This window comes from Coptis chinensis, chromosome 7 (genome assembly GCF_015680905.1).
Source record: "Coptis chinensis isolate HL-2020 chromosome 7, ASM1568090v1, whole genome shotgun sequence".
NCBI classification, from domain to species: domain Eukaryota; kingdom Viridiplantae; phylum Streptophyta; class Magnoliopsida; order Ranunculales; family Ranunculaceae; genus Coptis; species Coptis chinensis.
Genome location: NC_141462.1, coordinates 7720031 through 7741190, shown reverse-complemented (window position 1 = coordinate 7741190; position 21160 = coordinate 7720031). Strand labels below are relative to the sequence as shown.

Here is a 21160-nt window from a genome sequence, read left to right as displayed (position 1 = left end):
TATCTTGAAACGCAAACAAACTCAAAATCGTTAAGACATTTATAAATTTTGGATTAGGCTAATTTTTTTGTAGATATAATCTCATAACTATTCTAAATATTGTCACAAATATAAAAAAAAAAAAAAAAAAAAAAAAAATCAAACTTGCTAAATATAATATAAAAAATAGTGAAAATAAACGGTCTACAATTAAGAAACTTTTGTAAATTGTTAACTACATTTGACAAGTTTGAATTTTTTGATTATTTGTGACAATATTTATAATAGTTACGAGATCATATTTACAAAAAATTAGCCTAATTCAAAACTTCTAAATATCCTAACAATTTTGAGTTTGTTTATGTATTAAGATAAAATATGTCCCTAAAACCCCTCCCATTAGAAAAAGGGAAAAATATAGTCTGGTCAGTCTATCACAGAAATTTGGTTTATATTGCGGCATATCGTACTCGGTGGGACCCAGGTCCAGTTCACTATAGACTTATAGAGTCGACACTTTGAAATTTGTCTCTTCCCTCGCAAGTTTTCAAAACGAGAAATTAGCGCCAGACTTGATTTGGCATTCTTCTTCACTTTTCCAAATGTTCTACATTTCCTCTTTTGTCCTCCATTTCCCTCACTAATTCTTTCTTCTCCACTCTTTATTTTTTGCCCTCCTTTGTCAAATTCATTTAAAACTTTTTTACCACTCTTTAAATTCTAGGGTTTGGATTTCAAATATTATAAAAATTCAATGGAGAGAATCTACGTTACGGTTAGACCCAGACCACTTTCTACAGAAGATGCCAAGTCAAGTCCCTGGAGGATTTCAGGCAACTCAATTTCCATTTCTAACCAATCTACCAAGTTCGATTTTGGTAAATATATATATTTTTTGTTATTAAATACGTTTTGCTGCTTGAAAATTTTGTTACTTTTGTTAGTGAGATGTTTGGGTTGTTTTGTAGATAGGATATTTGAAGAAGATTGTAAAACTGAGGAAGTTTATGAAGCTCGAACTAAAGATATTGTTTCCGCTGCTGTTCGTGGTTTTAACGGTATATGTTTAGTTATTTGTCTTAGTTTTTTGGGCATTTTGGTTTATTTTATGTATGAAGGGGCACGGTTATTACTCTTCTAATGCATACTATGTAGTGAAATAAAGTGGCGGCGTTGGTTGTGTGATTATAGTTTTTGTGGTAGGATGAGTTGGTGTATGACAATTGACAAAGACCTATACTTGTGATTTTTGGCTCGCAAGTTGAAGCAAAAATTTTAAAATAGTGTAAAAATGGATATTGGGGAGTAGATATTTTGAGGTGAAGTGGCAATTAGTAGTGGGGTGTTTTGTGATTATGGTTCTATTCGACTAGATTCTTGCAACACAAGGGAGTGATTAGCTTTACAGTTATAACATTGTATTAACATACTAGGGACTAAATTTGTAATACTTGTTGTCTTGGTGATGTAATTGCATTGATTTGTGTAACCTGAGACCACCTTAGATACTTTTTTTTATCACCAAGAAACATGAAGACCTAGGGTATGCAAGTTGATGCAATGGACAAAAGTGGAATGTTTCAGCTGATTGTATTTTCTCATTGTTGCTTTTCTATCACCAATATGAAGACCTGCTTACTCATGGTTGCTATCTCATGCTTGCTTTCTCATAGGCACTGTTTTTGCTTATGGGCAAACCAACAGTGGGAAAACACATACGATGCGTGGGTCAGCTGTTGAACCAGGGGTTATTCGACTTGCCATTCGGGATTTGTTTGATATTATACAAGAGGTAGCAATATTACAAATATGAGCCTGAAAAAAGTTTCTCTATCTTTTTTTGTATATATATATTACCTATGTGAATCATTTTTCAGATATTGATTATATAATAGATCATGCACTTGAAACTTTGGAACCTGATGATATGAATTTTCTCGTATTTTTTTTCCCACATAGCCTATTGGCAAGTACTATCACATACAGGATTAAGACCTTCTCTCTGTTCTGCCTGTAAGATGCTAAAATAACTTATTAAAATGACATAGCATCACCATCTTCTTTTCCTCTATGTGGAGTATAATACTTTTGGTACTTTTTTCGGTATCTCAAAAGGCTAAGCTTTGGTTTCTTAGCTTTTGAATGGACGAGTAAATGGAAAATTTACGACTGAGTGAAGGATTAGTGAATCCTCACATGAATAATTCGTCCATGACTATGTTCTTCTCTTAGTGGAAAATTCTGTGGCAAGTATGTTGAAATTGTCTCAAGGGTGGGACTTTTCTTCACCTTTGAAGTTTTGGTTGGGGAGAGGCTGTTCAAGTTTGCTTATAAGTTTTTCTCAGAAGTGTCACCACTAACATTTAGTGTACTGATGTTTATTTAATTTCAGGATTTGGATCGGGAATTTCTTCTGCGCATGTCCTACATGGAAATTTACAATGAGGAGATCAACGACTTGTTAGCTCCTGAACATCGAAAATTACAGATTCATGAAAACCTCGAGGTACCTATCTCCTAATTTAGTAAATGAATCTGGTATTACATATATCTTTGAATAATAGTTAACATTGGTGATTGATTATATTCTTCTGAAGAGGGGGATATTTGTTGCTGGATTGAAGGAAGAGATTGTTGCCACCCCAGAACAGGTTCTTGATTTGATGGAGTTTGGAGAATGTATTGTTCTTCCCCGTCTTTCTCTTCCTCATTTGTTTTTTGTTTTTTTTTTTGGCAGTCAAATTGGTAGTACAGTTGTACTTATTGATACTATATTCCTCTTTGCAGCTCATCGACACATTGGCGAGACTAATATGAATGTTTACAGTAGTAGGTCTCACACAATTTTTCGAATGGTAAGGCGTGATTTACGATATCTTTGTTGGTACTGTACACACTGCATTTACCAAATTTCTTAAACTTAATTACTTCTTATTTTGTTTATATTCTCCAATTTGGTAAAACTACAGATTATTGAGAGCCGGGTTAAAACAGAAGATGACAATGTTGGGGCCTCCTGCGATGCTGTTCGTGTTTCAGTTGTGGTACATATCTACTAAAACGATCCTCTTAAATTTCATTCGGAATAAATTTCTGAACCAGAGCATGTACTTTATTAAAGATGGGCATCCAACTTAAAACCAATTGGTGATAAGTGGAGAAGCCCAGGAACTTATATTTTTTTTATGCAAGGCTTAACATATCCCATGTGGGACATCTTAACATACTTATTCGTGTTTTCAATATTCTGTTAGTCCTAATAAATCTTGTTTGTAGAATTTAGTTGACCTAGCTGGTTCAGAGCGTGCTGCTAAGACTGGTGCTGAAGGAGTACGCTTGAAAGAGGGATCTCATATAAATAAAAGCCTGATGACACTTGGGACTGTGATAAAGAAGCTAAGTGAAGGTGTTGAGAGCCAAGGGTAGGTTTTATTCAGTTGTTCTAACACATAGATTTATTGGGATTTATCTTCTATTTCCTTACATTCTTTACCATCTGATGTAGGGGACATGTCCCATATCGTGACAGCAAGCTGACGCGCATTTTGCAACCTTCCCTTGGTGGAAATGCAAACACTGCAATCATATGTAATATAACCCTTGCACAGGTAGTCTTCTCTAAATTTACTATGGTTCTGACTAGTTTCCCTGCATAGCGTAAGATAAATATATTTGGGCAACTCTATGCTTATACTATTTGCCATGTGATTGCAGATTCATGCTGATGAAACAAAAAGTAGTCTTCAGTTTGCAAGTAGAGCGTTACGTGTTACAAACTGTGCACGTGTGAATGAGGTCTTTCTGCACTTTATCTTTCATTGTTTGCATTTTCTTCTTTTCTTTGGGACCTCTTAAAGTCTCCAACTCTTATTCTTATGAATTTCGCTCTCAAAAGAACATGTGTGTGGCGCTTGAGTTGGTGTGGTGAGATTTTATAGTGATTTTGGTAACAACTCCTATCATTCTTTTCTTTTGCAGATTTTGACAGATGCAGCTTTGCTGAAGCGTCAAAAGAAAGAGATTGAAGAGCTTCGAGCAAGACTGCAGGTTTGTCTTTTCTGGTACATTTCACTTTCTTTTGTAGTAGTTCCAAACATTTGCTAATGTGTGAACTTTAAATTCGTTGTATAGGGTTCTCATGCAGAGCATTTTGGAGAGGAGATTCTCAACTTGCGGAACACATTGTTACAGGTTCTATTATGTTCTGGTCCACCGTATTTTTTTGTTTCCAAGAATTATGTTGGTTAACTCTTAGAAGTTCCTTCCTATATTTTGAATGTAGAGTGAACTGGAGCGAGAGCGAATAGCTTTGGAGTTGCAGGAGGAAAAGAAAGCTCAAGCCCTTAGAGAGAGAAGGTTACAAGAGCAGGCCAAGAAAATTGAAAATTTAAGCTCAATGGTGTTGAACTCAAGTGTAGATGAAAATCGCTTTACACATAAAAAGGTTTCTGGGTTTTAATGAGAATGGCGACTGATAGCAATACCTTTCATTTTCTTTCCTTTTCTTCTTCCTTCGATTTGCATTGTCGTGTCTCGTTCTTATTTAGTTATTTACCTTCATTATTTTCCCCAACTCCGTTCCTTTTTCTTGTTGTAGGGTAAGAGGAGGGAAACATGGTGTCCAAATGTTATGTCACATGATACTCGTGGAAAGGTAACTTTTTTAAGTGTGCAGTTAGGTATACTATGAGGAAATATTTTTAAAGTATGGTCACTAATTCTATATTATGTAATCTTCAACACAAAGTTTGTTTTGAAAATATTATGATTAGTTTGGGTATCAGTAAGCTTTTGTGGATCCCATGAAATATTGTGAGTGTTTTAATTGCAAGTATAAATACTGATAATATAAATAAGCATGATAAACACACTCAATTGTCTTCAAGCTCCTATACAGACTCTATGAAGTACTTAGTGAACCTACTAACTCTGTTCTGAGTTCCAACACAATCATGTGTGAGAACTACCTCTAACAGTGAGGTTCTTTTACAAGTTCTTGGTATTGATGAGTTCAATGTGATTGAAAGTAGGTTAACAAGTTCCAGTTGGTTCCAGGTGTTGGCTACAACTCAACTGAAATCTTCTGCTGGGGAACACATAAGGCCTAAGCGAGATATGGGACTGCCTCTTCCTTTCAAAGATTTAGTGAATGAAATTGAATCTGTAAAATCTGAGAATCCTCAAAGTAACTGCACACCAGGTAAATATGCCAGCAATGACTTGTTGGAAGTTTGCCTTCTTCCTGATGCATGCTCATTGTTGAATGTAACTAACAGAAGAAAACCACACACCAGGAAGAAAAACTCACTTGTAAGTTTACTAACACACCATATTTGTTCTATTTTACTCTTAGTGGAGATTTGGCATCTAAATATGTAATATTGACACTTCATATTTTCCAAAAATTCTGTGTCAGACACAGCAATACTCGTGTTGGATACACTGACACACACAGATGCAGTAGTTTTGGTTTTTTTTCACTTTAGGAGATGTAAAAAAAGACAGAGAAAAAACAAATGAGAAACAAGGGGAGAGAAGAGAAAGATTTAGTTCCCTTCATCTAGTAGCATTTGGAAGAGAAGAGAAGAAAGGTGACAGATAGAAAAATCATTTTACATGTCAACGTCACTTGGCATCTAAGTATTTATATGTGCCACAGGAAAACGGATCAGAAGGATTGCAGACAGATTATGAGGAATTACTTGTAGAATTTGAAACTCAGGTTTTTGTTCTACCACTCTTGTTTCTGTTCTCTGTAACATGTGAGCACACTATTTTTTATTATTTTATTTTTACTTTTTTGTGTCGGTGTGTGTGTGTGCAGGGGATAACAAAAGACATAGAAATTGAATGCTTGACAAAAAGGTTAGCTGCAGCAGAATGCCATGCAGACATGAGAAGTAGTAGTTTTTCCGTATGTCAGCTAGACGGAAGTACATCTCATGTGGATAGAATCATCACATCAAGAGAATCAGAGGCAATTGTCATAATTAAACAACTGCAGGAACAGGTCTTTAAGTTAGCTATGTTATGAGGACACTGCATTTTGTTGGATTAATTGTACTTTATATTATTCTAATTGCATCTTTTATGTCAGCGTTGTTTGTTGTTTGTTGCATATTTCACTACGCAGGTTAAGATGTTAGAGATTGAGAAATCTTCAATCCAACAAAATTTAGATGATGTGATTGAGTTGGCAACAAAGCAGAACATATCTGCTGGAGAGATGTACAAAGAGGTTAGTGAGATTGAAGTTACTAATAAGTCATATCTGATTTTGGCCTTCTATCCTAATTGCATGGTGGTCAAGTCCCAGGCGGTTTTGTGTGTTCCTTTTTGTTTCTTTTCATATGGCAAGGCTACGTTGATCGTATATTCTCAACATTACAATGAATATTTCTTTGTGCTTGCTGCTATAAGTGCTATTTACAGCAACTCATCCCATGTTTCTATTGTCATTGTGGTCCTTAAGTGTTGTTTAGTTCTGTATGGTGGTGTTTGTTGGTTGCGGAACCCAATTCTGTTGGTTTCTGCTATTGATTGTGTTATCTTGGATCGTGTGTGTGTGGTAACTTTTTGGAATAGCTGAGAAGTCCAACTTTAATAATTTGGATGTGACTTCAGAGGAATCCAATGTGTTTCTATTTGTGGTATTATGGACTATCTTAAGCACTGGTGTTGCCTTCTTTTTCCAAATTGCTCTGATCTTGTGGAAGATGACTCATGTTATTTGATGGTGCTAGAAAATACGTGTGACAGATCATTATTTGCTTTATATGTTCTGATATTGGGTGTTTAGTTGGATGCATCACAAGGATAACATCAGTAGCCACTGCTTCTTTTCTCTGCTTCCTTCATTGTTGGTCCGCCTAATAGTCAAGTCAGTTCAACTGAGAACCTCTTCCGTTTTTTGCAATCTTTTTTCTTGTGTTGAATTCTCCTTGTATTAAATAGTTCTTCCTTGAATGATTCCCTTTACGTTTGACCTTAATCTGATCTTTAATACCCTTCCACATTGGGTATTCATCATAGTTGCATTTTCTTTTCTTTCCTCCTTTCTTTTCATTTTTCTTTTTGTCTGTTAAGAGATTTATTTAAAAATTTGAAACAAGTACTGTTGAGATATGGACCTTGGTTTAAGTCAGTATTGTTTTCTCTTTATCATTCTGTTGTATATTTTTTATTCTGGGAAGTTCTGTGATGTAGAAACCGATGTCTTTATTTTATTTGTTAGATTTGTGAAGAACTCCTAAATGCACGCAAGGATGCTAGTATGGCTCAAGAGGAACTTCTTTTTCAGGCATCTCTTCAAAAAATCGAGGTTTACATCTACTCTTATGCTAAATGTTTTTAGTGTCATGTTCTTTCTCAAAATATTCCCAGGAGTATGATACTTCCATAAGAATTTGTAATCTTTAATTTTATCCTACTTAACTTTGTGGTTACTGAGCATATCTAATACATTTTCACAAACAACTTTTAGGAGAACGATGCTGAATCCGATGTGGAATTATTGATGGAAGTTCAAGAAATAGTATTTGAGGTTGAGAAATCTAAAAATGCAATTGAGAGTATTTCTTCTGTTGTTGATGAATTATTCAAAAGCTTTGCTGCTGTTTCAGATATACTTCTTGTGAGTACTTTCATTTTGCTAATCATCTTTTGGAACATTGTTATATTTATATATTCAAAATATTGTCATATTAGAGTTAATACCATTATGTTTTATTGTTTTAGATTCCGATATCTCATTGTTCTTAACTTATGATGTTTAAGCCATTTCTGTGCTATAACTGCAGGAACTGAAGTCATTTCCATGCCAGTGCTCTGGAAATCTGAAAACCATCATGTGCAGCCACGAGAAGATCTGCAATTTCATGGAAAGAAAAATTAGTGAACTTGAAACTAATGAGGTTTGATTGTTAAATGATTTATTCGAACTGTGCTTATGTGCATTTTCTAATTAGTGAGCAACATCTATTGAGTGCAGTCCACTATGCACAGACAGTCAGTCGATCTCAGTAAGCAGATTCAAGAACTTCAACATAATTTAAATGAATCTGAAAGGATCTTGATGGTGGGTAACCAATTGATATGCAATACCTGTTTTTATTGGCAAGGTTGTGCGTTCCTTAAGATTTAATGTCTTTCTTCTTTTCCTTCTTCCTTAGGAACGATGCCAGCAACATGATTTGGAGAAAGTTGATTTGCATTTGCTGATTGAAAATCTTGAAAAGGAGACTATGTGCTTGTCGTCTACTTCTTTAACAAGGGAGAAGGAAACATTGAGAAAGGAGCTTGAGAAAGCAAAAATAAAACTGAAGGAAACTGAGTTTAAGCTTAAGAATGCTATCCAGGATAAAACTAAACTTGAGGTCTCAATATTCTTGTTTGCGCCTTCTATACTAAGTTGCTTGTTTGAAATCTTCAATACTGTTACACTAAGTTTTTTCTTTCAAATGGACCCGGAGATCTTGAGCACTGAATTTCATTTTTAATTTTCCGCAGAAGAGGGTGAGGGCGGATACTTTCTGTTAGGTTTGTGGGGATAGGACATCTATTATGCAACCCTAACTCCAATAGCTTTAATTTTTTTCTTTTTTGCACTTTTGTGTTCTCTCTCCTCCATCACTATATGGTTAGTCTTGGAAGAGGTGAAATGTTTGGGCTGTTAGATCTCCATATCTAAAGCATTTGGAGGAGCACTGTGACGGAATCTGACACTGTTGGAAATAGGAAAAGTAGGAAACAAGAGCACAAACACAAAAGAGAACTGAGAACGGTGTCAGAATCAGAAGAAAAAAAATGGATGTCCTTTCCTTAGTCTCAAGGAAGATAATTAGAGTGTAATTGTTAGCTCGGAGAAAACTGTAAGCTTATAACATGTTTATTTTTTACATCTCACTGTTATTTGTTGAATTCATCTTGAACATTCCAAACCTTTTAATGAGCTAACTTATAAATGCTAGAAATAATAAGATGTCTGACTAAAATGTTCTGAAAGACATATACTTTTAACTTTGTCGCCTACCCTTTCTTGTTGCATGCTGAAGATACATGTATATAGGGTGAGAAAGCACAAGCTGAACGAGAGATGAAGAAGTTGCATGGTCAGAAGACTCTTCTTGAACGTGATATCAGCAAGCGTGACTCGCTTGTGGGTAAAAGGCGTGAATCAAAGGCATTTGATTCGAATAAAGCTAGAGTGAATTCTTTCCAGTGTGAACAGGCGCTACAGGTAACTACGTTTGAAAATCTGACGTCCGTTGATGAAAGAAATGTCTATGATTGCTTTATTGTAGGCAAAGTTGTTCTTGTGATGTTTAGGCACTGTGTTGGAACTATTGTGGAACTTTTGTCTTTCTATGTGTAGTAACTTTGGTTCTTGAACCTTTTGAATGTACCACATATGAACCATTATTGGTGCACTTTGTGGTTAGAACTCTCAATTATATTCACCTCTTGACGTACTCTCTTGAAGTATGTTGGTATACCAATATATTTCCAAATTCAAGAGGACCAGCATAGATTCCAGATGCTATTTTCTTATTATGTAAGCATATATGTTGTAGCAAAATCACTGCTCTGCCTCATATATAAAATATATATATATATATATATATATATATATATATATATATATATATATATATATATATATCTTCGAAACTAGATGCTAATGATTAAGGTATATCAATGCCAGAGTTCAGGGGAAGTGTTTCAAGAAACAATTATTGTCTAACACTCTGATTTCACAAAAGATTACTATAAATTAATGTCTTATTTTACTTTCATGTTGGTTAAGGGAGAATATAAGAAGCTAGAAGTTGTGGCATTTGAGATGGAGACAACAATTGCTTCTTTGGAAGAACAATTGGCAGCAAGTAATGGAGAAAAGGAGGAAGCGTTTTTTCGCAATGACATTCTAGTTTCAGAACTGGAAGAAACATTGAACAAATTAAGCACGACAAGCTATGAATTGAAAATGTTGCAGGAAGAATTTTCAAGCATTGTAAGCTTTCTTTGTTTCCTTCTAACTTATAATTTTCATTACTTTAGTAGAAGCCAACCACCTTTGATTCTTGATGTTTTTAAAGCCATTTCTTTCTCCTTTATCTATCTATCTAGTGTGAGAGAGCTAATGCTTACCATCCCTGTTCCAGAGAATCATGTTGGCGGAATCGGAATCTTCTCATCATAAATTGGAAAGCTTTATTAGTTCGCTGCAAGAAGAAAAAGATGACTTGGCAATGGTTTCATGAACAAGCTCAAACTTTTCTCTTAAATTTGTTCTGCTTTATGGGTGTTAACATTCTTCTCTTCTTTTGTTGATTGTGATGACAGCAACTTACTGATGCCCTTTTAGAACTGGAGGAGGAAAAAGCAATATGGTTGACCAAGGAGAAAGCTTCAATTGAATCTATTGCAGAGAAAGCAAAATTATCGAATGCTGAGCTTGCAGTGCTATCAAAGGAGTTGCAAGAGGTATATTGACTAATTGACAAGTTCAATGAGTTTCCACATGTCTCTTTGATATTTTTTCCAACGTCCATTTGTTACATAACAGATTAGGGAATCCAACATTTGTGCAAAATATAAAATGAATACATGTCCTCTTTGTTGGGAGATAGAATTGAGGATTTCACCTCTTTCCATTTACATATTAGTCAGAAGGTATCCCTGTCTATCGTCTTATTTAGCAGATGTCTTCACTTCTCATCTAAATTAGCTTTAGAGAAAAACATGTAATTCTTGTTTTAAATTTCAAACAGAAGCTTACTGCTTACAGTCTTCTTCTTTTAACTGAAATTAATGTGGGATGAGGTTATTAGAAATGATTTTCAAAAAATCATATGGTTTACAATAGAAAAGACTGGAAAAAGAGAATTCATTAAGGCTAGGATGATGATGATGATTGGGAGTTTAAAGGCTAGCTAATCTGTTTTTCAACAGAGCACAACAATATTTTGCAAGTAAATCATCATATCACATCTGTTAATTAATAGATGGTTGTGTAATAACTTCTGAAAATGCTTCACAACATTAATAACCATTTAATAATAGCTAGGACCAGAGCAATTTTTCTGTACTACTTTGTTAAAGTGAGACTGTATATTTTCTGTTGGAGGTAATGTTCGTACGTATTCTGATAGTGGATGTATTCTTGTTTAAGGTGAGGGTTGAACTCGAGTCCTGTAATGAAGAATCCAAACTCCTAAGGGAAAAATTAGTTCTCTCGGTGGAAAATGCAGAATACGAAAGAAAATGCAGGTGTGTATCATGTCGTGTTTCTTGATGACATAACTCTGACGGTGCCCTTGTCCATCACTAATTTCCAGTAAGAACCTGCCACTATTTGTGATTTCTAATTTCCCTACGCTTATTTTATATTTCTGCTTCAGCCAGGAGAAATCTTCAGAGATTGATCAGCTGAGACAGGACCTTAAGATTTTTGAATCTGAGAGAAAAAAAGCTCAAAATGTAAGACTTCTTGATGTCCTCACTAGTTGAATTTTGGGGCTACAGAGCATCAAAATAGTATAATAGGCTGAAATGCCTGTTTAGATTTCCCCTTCAGAGTCAAAAGTTTGAAATTCACATCATGTTTTAGGATAAAATGCTTCTTAATCCCATCTAGACAAATATTTTGGAGAAAGTGAATTTCTCGACTTGTACTTGTATATTTGGGATCTAGTGAGTCCATCCTACATTATTCACATATATATTCATCAAATAAGTTTATTAGCATGTCTCCGTACGTTTAACTGTGTGATACATAACTGTCAAATTCTCATGAAACAGGATCTTAAAATTGAAGTTCTTATTATGGAAAGGGATAAGTTGCTGGCTCAGAACGAAGAACAGCAGAGACATATGGTTGAGGTGGAAATCCATACAAAACACAGTGAGGACTTGGTATGATGCTTGGCCTTTTCACTTGGGCTCAACTTCTTTTTGATGAGTATAACCTATTCATGATTTTGTTGCAGTATCTCAAGGCAAAAGCTCATATAGAGGAATTGACAGCGAGAATTTCCAGCGTGGAAGCCAAGAAGATGCACAGTGTGAGTTTTTCATCCTTAAGATATTATTAATATTTTTGGCCAAAGTTTTCTCTACACTGCTTAATGTTTTGGGTCTTTAGAGTTTTAGAAAGCAGGGACTGAAATTGGTCGGGTGTAGGGTCTTGGCCTCAAAGCCTTGAATTTCTTTTGATTTAATTCTCGGTGGTTCTATAGAGGGTTTTAATTGGCCAGACATTCTGTTAAAAATAGCCAATATCTAAATTTAGTTTGCCAGATATAGAACTGGGCTGTTAAAGATCAAGTATCTTAGTTTGTTAAGTGGCTACTTTCACAAATATTTTAGCAAGTCTAATGTTTTGATTGTTATTTGTAAAAGGATACGGTGCACACCACCAATGAGAGAGCTAAGCTCAGGATGAGACTCCGGGGTACACAAGCAAAGTTAGACGCATTTAGAGGTAGACATAAGGAAGCCATAGATGAGATTGGTTATATGAACAAAAAATACAAAGAAGCATCAACAAAACTCAAGGAGCAATTGGCCTCATGTGGAATTGAAATCCTCCAGCTCAAGAAGGATCTTGTTTCCCGGGACAGATAACAGGTGGCGTTCTTTGTATTCTGTGTCTCATGGCTAGTAAAGAAGACGAGTATATTACAGTGGTATTGGATGCGGAGTTCAAATGCTCCAGCAACAGAAGAAGCTTGCTGCCAGGGACACAAGTATATTATTATAGTAGCATTGGTTGCCATACCGTTGTACATTATGTATTCTGAATTGTCATAGTAACATCTTCAAATTGTGTATTGTATCATCTGTATTGGCAATTCTGAAGGTGTTTGTTTTTTTATTAATGTTAATTTAATCTCTCTTACTGGGTACCCTTCTCCTATTCTGGTTTTTGAATTTAACTGGGTTACGACTCAAAGTCTGCTGAGTTAATATCCACCTCATTTCTTCTCGGCTCTGCAACAAAAAAACCAAACGCGGGAATTTTGAAACCCAACGGCTATAATCAATCATACACACCAATGGCAACTCTTCGAACTGTCTTAAGGAGTACAACAACTCCTCACTTCTTCAGGTACTCTCATTCCTTTTCATTTGCTTCATACCCTAAACCTAGTTTAACTCAAACCATAGAAACAAATCTCAAAAAGGGCAATTCACCAACACTAGATTCACTCTCAGATTCAATTCTGATTGATAAGATTATATTGAACCTGAAAAGATCAAATTTTGAGTCATTATCTCAATTTCAAAACCAATTAAATCCATTCGTTGTAGCTAATGTGTTGTATAAATGTAGTGGGGATTTGAAATTAGGGCAGAAATTTATTGGATTACTGGGTAATGTATCGGGTTTTAAGTATTTGTCGCTGTCGTTGAGTGCTATGATTCATATATTGGTTAGAAGTAGGAGGATAAGTGATGCCCAGGTTTTGATTTTGAGAATGGTACGAAAAAGTGGAGTTTCGAGAGCTGAAATTGTTGATTCCTTGGTTTTGACATACCATAATTGTGGTTCGAATTTGGTGGTTTTTGATCTTTTAATTAGGACTTATGTTCAAGCTAGGAAGTTACGTGAGGCCTCTGAGGCATTTAGGATTTTGAAAAGTAGGGGTTTTATGGTTCCGATAAATGGTTGTAATAGTCTTCTTGGTGGACTTGTTAAGGTTGATTGGATCGATATGGCATGGGAAATTTATAGGGAAATGGTTGGAAGTGGTACCGAAGTGAATGTTTATACATTGAATATAATAGTTAATGCAATGTGTAAGGAAGGGAAAGTTAAAAATGCTGTGTTGTATTTGACTGAGATGGAAGAGAGGGGGGTTTTTCCTGATGTTGTGACTTATAATACGCTTATCAATGCATATTGTCGCAAAGGGTTGTTAGAAGAAGCTTTTGATTTGAAGAATATTATGTCAGCCAAGGGCTTTGAACCTGGCATTGCTGTTTATAATTCTATTATGAATTGTTTGTGTAAGAATGGAAAGTATGCAGATGCAAAGGACACTTTGGGTGAGATGTTGCGTATCGGCTTGTGTCCTGCTACAACGTCATACAATGTATTGCTTGGTGAGTGTTGTAGAGTGGATGATGTGACTGATGCAGAAGAACTTTTTGATGAATTGTTGAATCGTGGCCTTGTTCCTGATATAGTTAGCTTCAGCTTGCTTATCGGATTGTTTTCAGGAAAGGAGATGTTGACAAGGCACTTGTATATGTTCAAGATATGAATGAGTTGGGGTTGGTGCCTGACAGTGTAGTGTACACTATGCTTATTGGGGGATTTTGTAGAAATGGAAATATATCAGGTGCTCTTAAGATGCGTGATGAAATGGTTGCTAAAGGTTGCCTACCTGACACAGTTACGTACAATATAATTTTGAACGGAATGTGTAAGGTAAAAAGACTATCTGAAGCTGATGAACTTTTCAATGAGATGATTCGAAGGGGGATATCTCCTGATTATTGCACCTTCACGACACTTATTCATGGGTACTGCAAGGAAGGTTATTTAGAGAAAGCACTGAACCTGTTTCGGATGATGATTGAGAGGAATCTCAAGCTAGATATTGTTGTGTACAATACCTTGATCGATGGATTTTGCAAGGATGGTGACATGGAGAAGGTTAATGAGTTGTGGGATGACATGATCTCTAGAGGACTATCTCCAAACAATATTTCTTATAGTATTTTAATTAATGGACTGTGTAGCAAAGGGCATGTTACTGACGCACTCAAATTGTGGGATGAGATGGTAGAAAAAGGTATTGGTCCAAATGTTGTGACGTGTAATTCTGTTATTAAAGGCTATTGTGTATTGGGTAATGTGGCAAAGGCCGATGAGTTCCTGAATAAGATGATTGCAGAGGGTATCGTTCCTGATAGTAGAACATATAACACTCTTATTCAAGGGTTTGTAAATGAAGAAAATATGGACTCCGCTTTCGCTTTCATTAGTAAAATGGAGAATCAAAGTTTAGTACCAGATGTTGTGACATACAATTTAATCCTGTATGGGTTCTGCCGACAGGGTAGAATGCAAGATGCTGAACAGGTCTTCAGATATATGATTGGGAGAGGTTTAAAACCTGATAAATTGACGTATACATCATTGATAAATGGTCATGTTTCCCAGGATAGCTTGAAAGAGGCATTTCGGTATCATGATGAAATGCTCCAACAAGGTTTTGTGCCAGATGATAAGTTCTAAAATATTTTTTTGTTCAGTCAATTAAGTAACACATATTCTTCCAGCAACACCTGGCGGGTATAATGAAGGCAAGTTCTTTCACCTTTCATATTTAATGATTTCTTTGTATTGTTAACTGGCAAAAATCACATAAATTTGGTCGAAACTATTCTTAAGATCATTGATAGTTTAAAGTTGAGGATGCCGTTCTCTCTTATTGAGGTATTAGTTTGATGTACTAATGTGACTCCATGGCTCATATTTTATTGCACTTTCGCAATAATGGACCTTTCTCGCTCTCTCTTTTAAAGTAAATTGTAAACAATCTCAACTGAGAAGAAAATATCTGCATGCCCCTACAGTTTATAACCAACATTGTTCTTTAATGTTGATTAGGAAGTACTAATCTTTCCCACTTATTTTGCACACTATTGTTACTGAATTGTTGGTAACGTTTATTTGTTTGTAATTGAATTTCCCTCCTTTTCCCTCTCTGTTTTGTAATTTTCCATTTGTTTAAAGGTGACCAGGTTAGAAGCCCCCCTCAAAGCATTCACAAATTTCCATAGTGCTAAACGTATGATATCAAGAGAAAGTAATGCTGCCTTTCTCTTCTGCGGAGGACTCTCTGTAGAGTGTGCCAGCAGACCTCATTTGAAATGAAGATGATGTTGTATTCTTCCAAGAAGGAGAGTGTCTTCTAGTTCTGGCATAAACTGATTGTAGTTCTTCCCCAAATAGGACAATTTAATGCAGGTACGCATTGGGCTTAATTGCTTAAATCGATCGGATTGATTTATATATAGTTCTTTACTTCTTTAGTTGTTTCTTACTTCGGCAGATTATAATGCATATATACCTTGTAGAGCATCAGGGCGGACATGGCAGTTCCGTTGCTGGAAAGGAGGTTTTGTCTAGAACTACCATCATCTTGCGCTGCAAACTAATTGGAGAAGTGAGTAGACATCGAGGTACAATGTTCATGGCAGTGCCGTTGCTGGAAAGGAGCTAGGTTTCACCATAAAAAAAAAAAAAAAGGTACAATGCTGTTCATGCAGAAGGTATTTTTCTTTTGCCAAGAATATCCATTGTGCTATACAGTAGTAGCAAAACACATTTTCAATTTTTTTGGCTAGGTAAAGAATTTATTACAGTAATGCGTACATATTACTGATTTATTCACTGTTTGACACAGTTTTAAAATGGATGACCGCATTGACAAAGGTGCATGCTAACGACGACTTCACACAGATCCAGTACTTATGCATCCAGAAATGGCATTATTTGGTCGGATCACCTTTCTGAATCGCCATTCTTTGAGAATTGGAAGACTTCGAAGAGGGTTGATCGAAGTTCCTGTGCCACTTGATCGAGACGTTACTTTCAGTGGCCAAATTTATTCTTTTAGTAAAAGTAGAGTGCTCGGTTATGTTTATTAAATTCTGATCTCACTGTCTCTGCACCCTGTAGGAGATGATCGCTCTCATGGGGGACGATGGGCAAAAATGATCCTAAACCTCTCTTCACCTGTCATATACTTCAGTATAATAATCCTTTTTCTCATTTAAAATATGGCAAATGATAAGGGGAGAATGGGAGATCAATCTCTCCTGGCTACGAACCGTAAGATAGAAGACACAAATCTCGCGGATGAGTCAACATATAAACAAAAGAAAATTTAAAAGAGGTTATCTTCTTCCCTTAATAACCTCTGTTTAGTTCCCTCCATGCCTCCTCCATCCTAAACAGAAAACTTAAATTAGCAATCTATACGAAATCACAAGGATGTTTGAATTTTTGATGATGGTGGGATTCGAGTTCTAGACTTTTGGTATTATCACCTAAAAGTTTTACTGACTTTGTTAGTCGACACCGGCGAATCAATTAGATTGAACTAACGAAATTTAATGAATGATTTTAATCAATTTTGTTCACTTCTTTTGCTATAATCAAAACTCGAAGGATGAAGTCATGCGTGGTAATGAATTTAACCATTAACGAACGACCTTTTTTACACAAATCAAGTTTTTTCATGTGTTTTTATTAAAAGTAGTAATTTTGATGCTGATCCAGCATTGCAAAATTCTCAGATAAAACTATTGGATACTGGTTTGCTATAAGTGTCATTTTCATTTTTTTTTTATTTAAATTGTTTGGTGTCTCTTGTAACTTGTCATTGGCAGCCACGTCACACTAGGTCTAGGTCTAGCAAACTTGTTCGGGATGGGATTTGCTTTCTATGTGACAGTTTATAATCACAAGCCCTCCTTGGGGCGGGGAGATCGATCTCTCTTCATCCCCCGGACTCTCAAAAGTATGTGTGTTTTAAAAGGTAAAAAGGTAAATTTATGATTCGGCCATGATAATGTTATTTTGTTCTTAATCTGGCCATTGTCAGCAACTCAGTGCAAAAAAATTGCTGACATTACTCCACTAATTGCAAAAATTGCAATTTATGACATTACTTATCCACCTTTTTAAATTCATCTAACAAAATGTGATATCTATTAAGATTTCAACAAATGATATATAAATATCGTGATATATTTAGAAATATATAAGACTGTAAATATCAGTGATATTTATAATATTGGTGATATTTTGTATAGATAATAATTTTATTTAATATTTATTATTATATTTCAAATAAATTTATCTTTTATCAAAAATTCATCTCTATTATAATCATCTAAAATATTAAAGCTCCTGCGATTTTTCAGTTCTATTAAAATTTCAAAAGCAAATTTCTCCTATATTTTTCTTCTATAAATATATTAAAACATTATTTAGAAATATATAAAATGAAATTCTCATGATATTTATAAAAACATATTGGTGATATTTTGTATAGATTTATCCTAATTTTAAATTCATAAATATAAATAATCTTGATATATCAAAAATATTTTCAATATCTATAATATTTATCATATTTTAGATATCTATCTATTAAAGATTTCAAAAATTCAAATGATATATAAATATTAAAAACAATTTGAATTAAATATATTTTAAAAAATCAAATTTTTTCAAAAGAGCGGTCTTTTGAGTCGGATTATACGATAATCTTTTTTATAAAAATAGTCCGATTTTTTTTTAAAATATAAATGTTTTCATTAAAATATTTAAAATTATTTTTCAAATATATAAAAATGGAAATAAATATAATTAAAATGTGAATTATTTTTTTTATTAAAACGATATTTATAAAAAGCGGGTATTTTGATATTTTGTATAGATAATTAAAACAAATTTTATTTAATATTTATTTCTCCTATTAAAACATAATCTCTCTCCCAATTGATTTAAAACAATTTGTTATAAAATTAAAAATAGTTAGCGACTAAAACAGTATATTTCAAATAAATATAAAAAACAAATAATATATCTTGATATATCTAAAAAATTTGATTATTTTTTTATTAAAACAATATCTTTTTAAAAATTTAATTAAAACAATTTGTTGGAAAATTAAAAACGGGTTAGCGACTAAAACCGTGAATTTTAAAAAAAATAAATTTTTTGAAGAGCGGGTATCAGATATATCTATAATATTTGTATATGAAACAATGTAAAATATCTCTAAAAAATATATATATATATAAAAACACTACTTTTATCTGAGAATTTTTTATCGATAAAACTCATATCCCAATATTTTGCACTAAACCCTATAATCATCACATGTGTAGTGAAGAACTGCTAGAAGCATATCTGCTTCCTAACTCATGGAGCTAAAATTTGGTTAATATCTTTGTTTGGTAATCTGAATTGAGTTTTAAAAGGCTTATTAGATTTTAATATACATTTAAATACTGCTTTGACTAAAATTTAAAAGCATTAGGGGCGATATAATTTGTTTCAAGTTCACTTTTATTCAAACCAACTCAGTAAAGAATGTCGCCTTTTGAATGAGACTTCTGAGTTTATATCTGTTGGGACCCTTTGGTTCTATAGTCTATCATCATCTCTCATCACGCTTAAGCCCCATTCCAATATTATGCTTAGTCTCTATCTAAATTTGTATTTTAATATAAGGTGGTATCATTCCTAGCTTCTTAGGTGACCCAACAAGAAGAAAATTCAAAATGATCTAGGCATGCTATGGGAACTACTAATACTGAAAGAAATAAAAAAAACGCATGTTTTATTGATGGATCTTTTATCAGCATTACCAGTGCAACAGGGAGAAACATAGAAATCGACAAGACTTGATAAAAAACAAAGTCCCAAGTCAAATGTGTTATAAATTTTAAAGTGGGACATATTTTAGAGTGTAGAACATTTTAAAGTGGGACATATTTTAGAGTGTAGAACTAGCCTATTTTCGGACCAAGTGAATAGCATATCGATGGTTCATGAATCAGATTTCAGCAATAGTATTTCATGACTCAAAGATTCCTCGTGATAAAAAAACACTTGCATATTTGTACCTATTTGCACGCAAGGTTAACCTGGTGGCCCGATATTAAAAGAAAATTATCTGTCAAATCCGCTTTCAAATCTGCTTTTTATATACTCAAAGTAAAAGATTGGAAGGGAAGTGACTCTACTTTTCAAATAAAAACTATCAGAAAAATTTAGAGAGCTCGTCTGGCAGTTAGAGAACAAGTTTGTATGTAGAAATTATACATGGACATATTGCCAACTAGAAAGAAAATACAAAAGAGGATTAAGAACAATGATACTATGTATTGCTTTTGCTTCAGGCAATTAAAAAGAAACAGTGGAACACATATTTTTGAATGAGATTGGGCTAAAGCTTTGTGGTTTGCTTCGCCACTAGATTTACGAAGAGGTCAACAAAGGATGGTCCATTATAAGATAGGTGGATGAGATCATAGAATGATGTAAAAACAAAGTCTCTAACATAGCAAATTTGGGTGTGTATGCATGTACCATAATGCAAACTGTGTGGAATAATAGGAATCTGGAGAAGTTTGATAAAAGAACAGCGGATATGTGGTCTATACTAATCGCTACTATGATTCAATGGGAAAGAAGATTCAAAACTTTTGTTAAGGAGAATCAAAACCTTACTTTTTCTGTTAATACTACACTTAGGAATATAAATTCAAACCATAGCCCACATGCTTTAACATCTACTAGTAACAATAATAATATATCTACTTTATATTATCATATAAATAACACCGCTCACATGCTTGATTATGTAAATATTAGGTTTGACGCTGCTTTCAATAAGAGATCTCTGTCAGGATCTACTGCTGCTATGGCTTGGAATCAAGAAGGAATTTTACTTGCTGCTGCAGTGAGGAGATTCACAGTAAAGTCAGCAGAGGAGAGTGAACTTCTTGCAGCCTGTAGAGGTACACTTTAGTCATGACCTTACAATCTCGGAGAATAGGGTTTGTATAAGATGTTTGACTGAACTCAGGTCGGTGCTCTGAGTTGCCTACGTATCCAATTCTCTGATGAACTGGAATCAAGTCAGACGTAGTTCATTTTGAGTGATTGAGTTGGAGATGGAGAGAATGTGACCACCTCCTCTCGAGAATGGAGAAGACGCCTCATTTTATAGGCGTAGATCCCCCTTTTGCACTGTCTTGATGATTGTTTTTACTCCTTTCGTTACGAAGTAATGATATGCCATTAATGATGTTGTTAACTAGCTTGCAGCGATTACGTTTTCTAGGTCGTTTGGACGACTTGACCTTAGGTCGTATGCATGACCTGCTTGTAGTATGGATACGTGGTCTGCCACGAGTGGTTGAGAGTGGAGGGTACTGACATATATAGCCCCCTTTCTTTATATTATTGTTTGTAGAATAGTTGTGTAAAGAAAGATAATAAAAGAGACCGCGTGTCTTACTTTTTTGTGTTTGTAGGCTGGATGTCATTTGTTGCTTAAAGCTTTGTTGGGAGTTAATGTGATAGGTCCTACATCGTAGTGCGCAGATCGTAGCTTGTAATGCGTAGCTCGTAGTGCGT

The 21160-nt window shown here is 34.6% G+C and overlaps 2 protein-coding genes across 2 annotated transcripts; both read left to right on the top strand.

Annotated features, from left to right (window-relative positions):
- Window positions 1–514: 514 nt before the first annotated feature.
- On the top strand, window positions 515–12887 carry LOC147485702 (P-loop containing nucleoside triphosphate hydrolases superfamily protein). Its single transcript, XM_086571429.1, has 32 exons — window positions 515–857; window positions 948–1037; window positions 1653–1771; window positions 2372–2485; window positions 2577–2658; window positions 2767–2834; window positions 2949–3023; window positions 3256–3401; window positions 3485–3587; window positions 3694–3774; window positions 3958–4026; window positions 4111–4170; window positions 4262–4423; window positions 4577–4633; window positions 5035–5289; window positions 5639–5701; window positions 5804–5989; window positions 6113–6217; window positions 7214–7300; window positions 7463–7612; window positions 7779–7892; window positions 7970–8056; window positions 8151–8354; window positions 9047–9217; window positions 9785–9991; window positions 10143–10232; window positions 10324–10464; window positions 11153–11250; window positions 11382–11460; window positions 11782–11895; window positions 11970–12044; window positions 12382–12887. The coding sequence occupies exons 1-32, from the start codon at window positions 734–736 to the stop codon at window positions 12604–12606; spliced, it is 3801 nt and encodes a 1266-aa protein (XP_086427555.1). The 5' UTR covers window positions 515–733; the 3' UTR covers window positions 12607–12887.
- Window positions 12888–12898: 11 nt separating this feature from the next.
- LOC147485701 (uncharacterized) lies at window positions 12899–16778 on the top strand. The gene is given in 5 exon segments (XM_086571430.1): window positions 12899–14199; window positions 14202–15297; window positions 15739–15964; window positions 16075–16269; window positions 16404–16778. Coding segments are annotated over 2 exon segments (2190 nt in total). The 5' UTR covers window positions 12899–13037; the 3' UTR covers window positions 15230–15297; window positions 15739–15964; window positions 16075–16269; window positions 16404–16778.
- Window positions 16779–21160: the final 4382 nt, after the last annotated feature.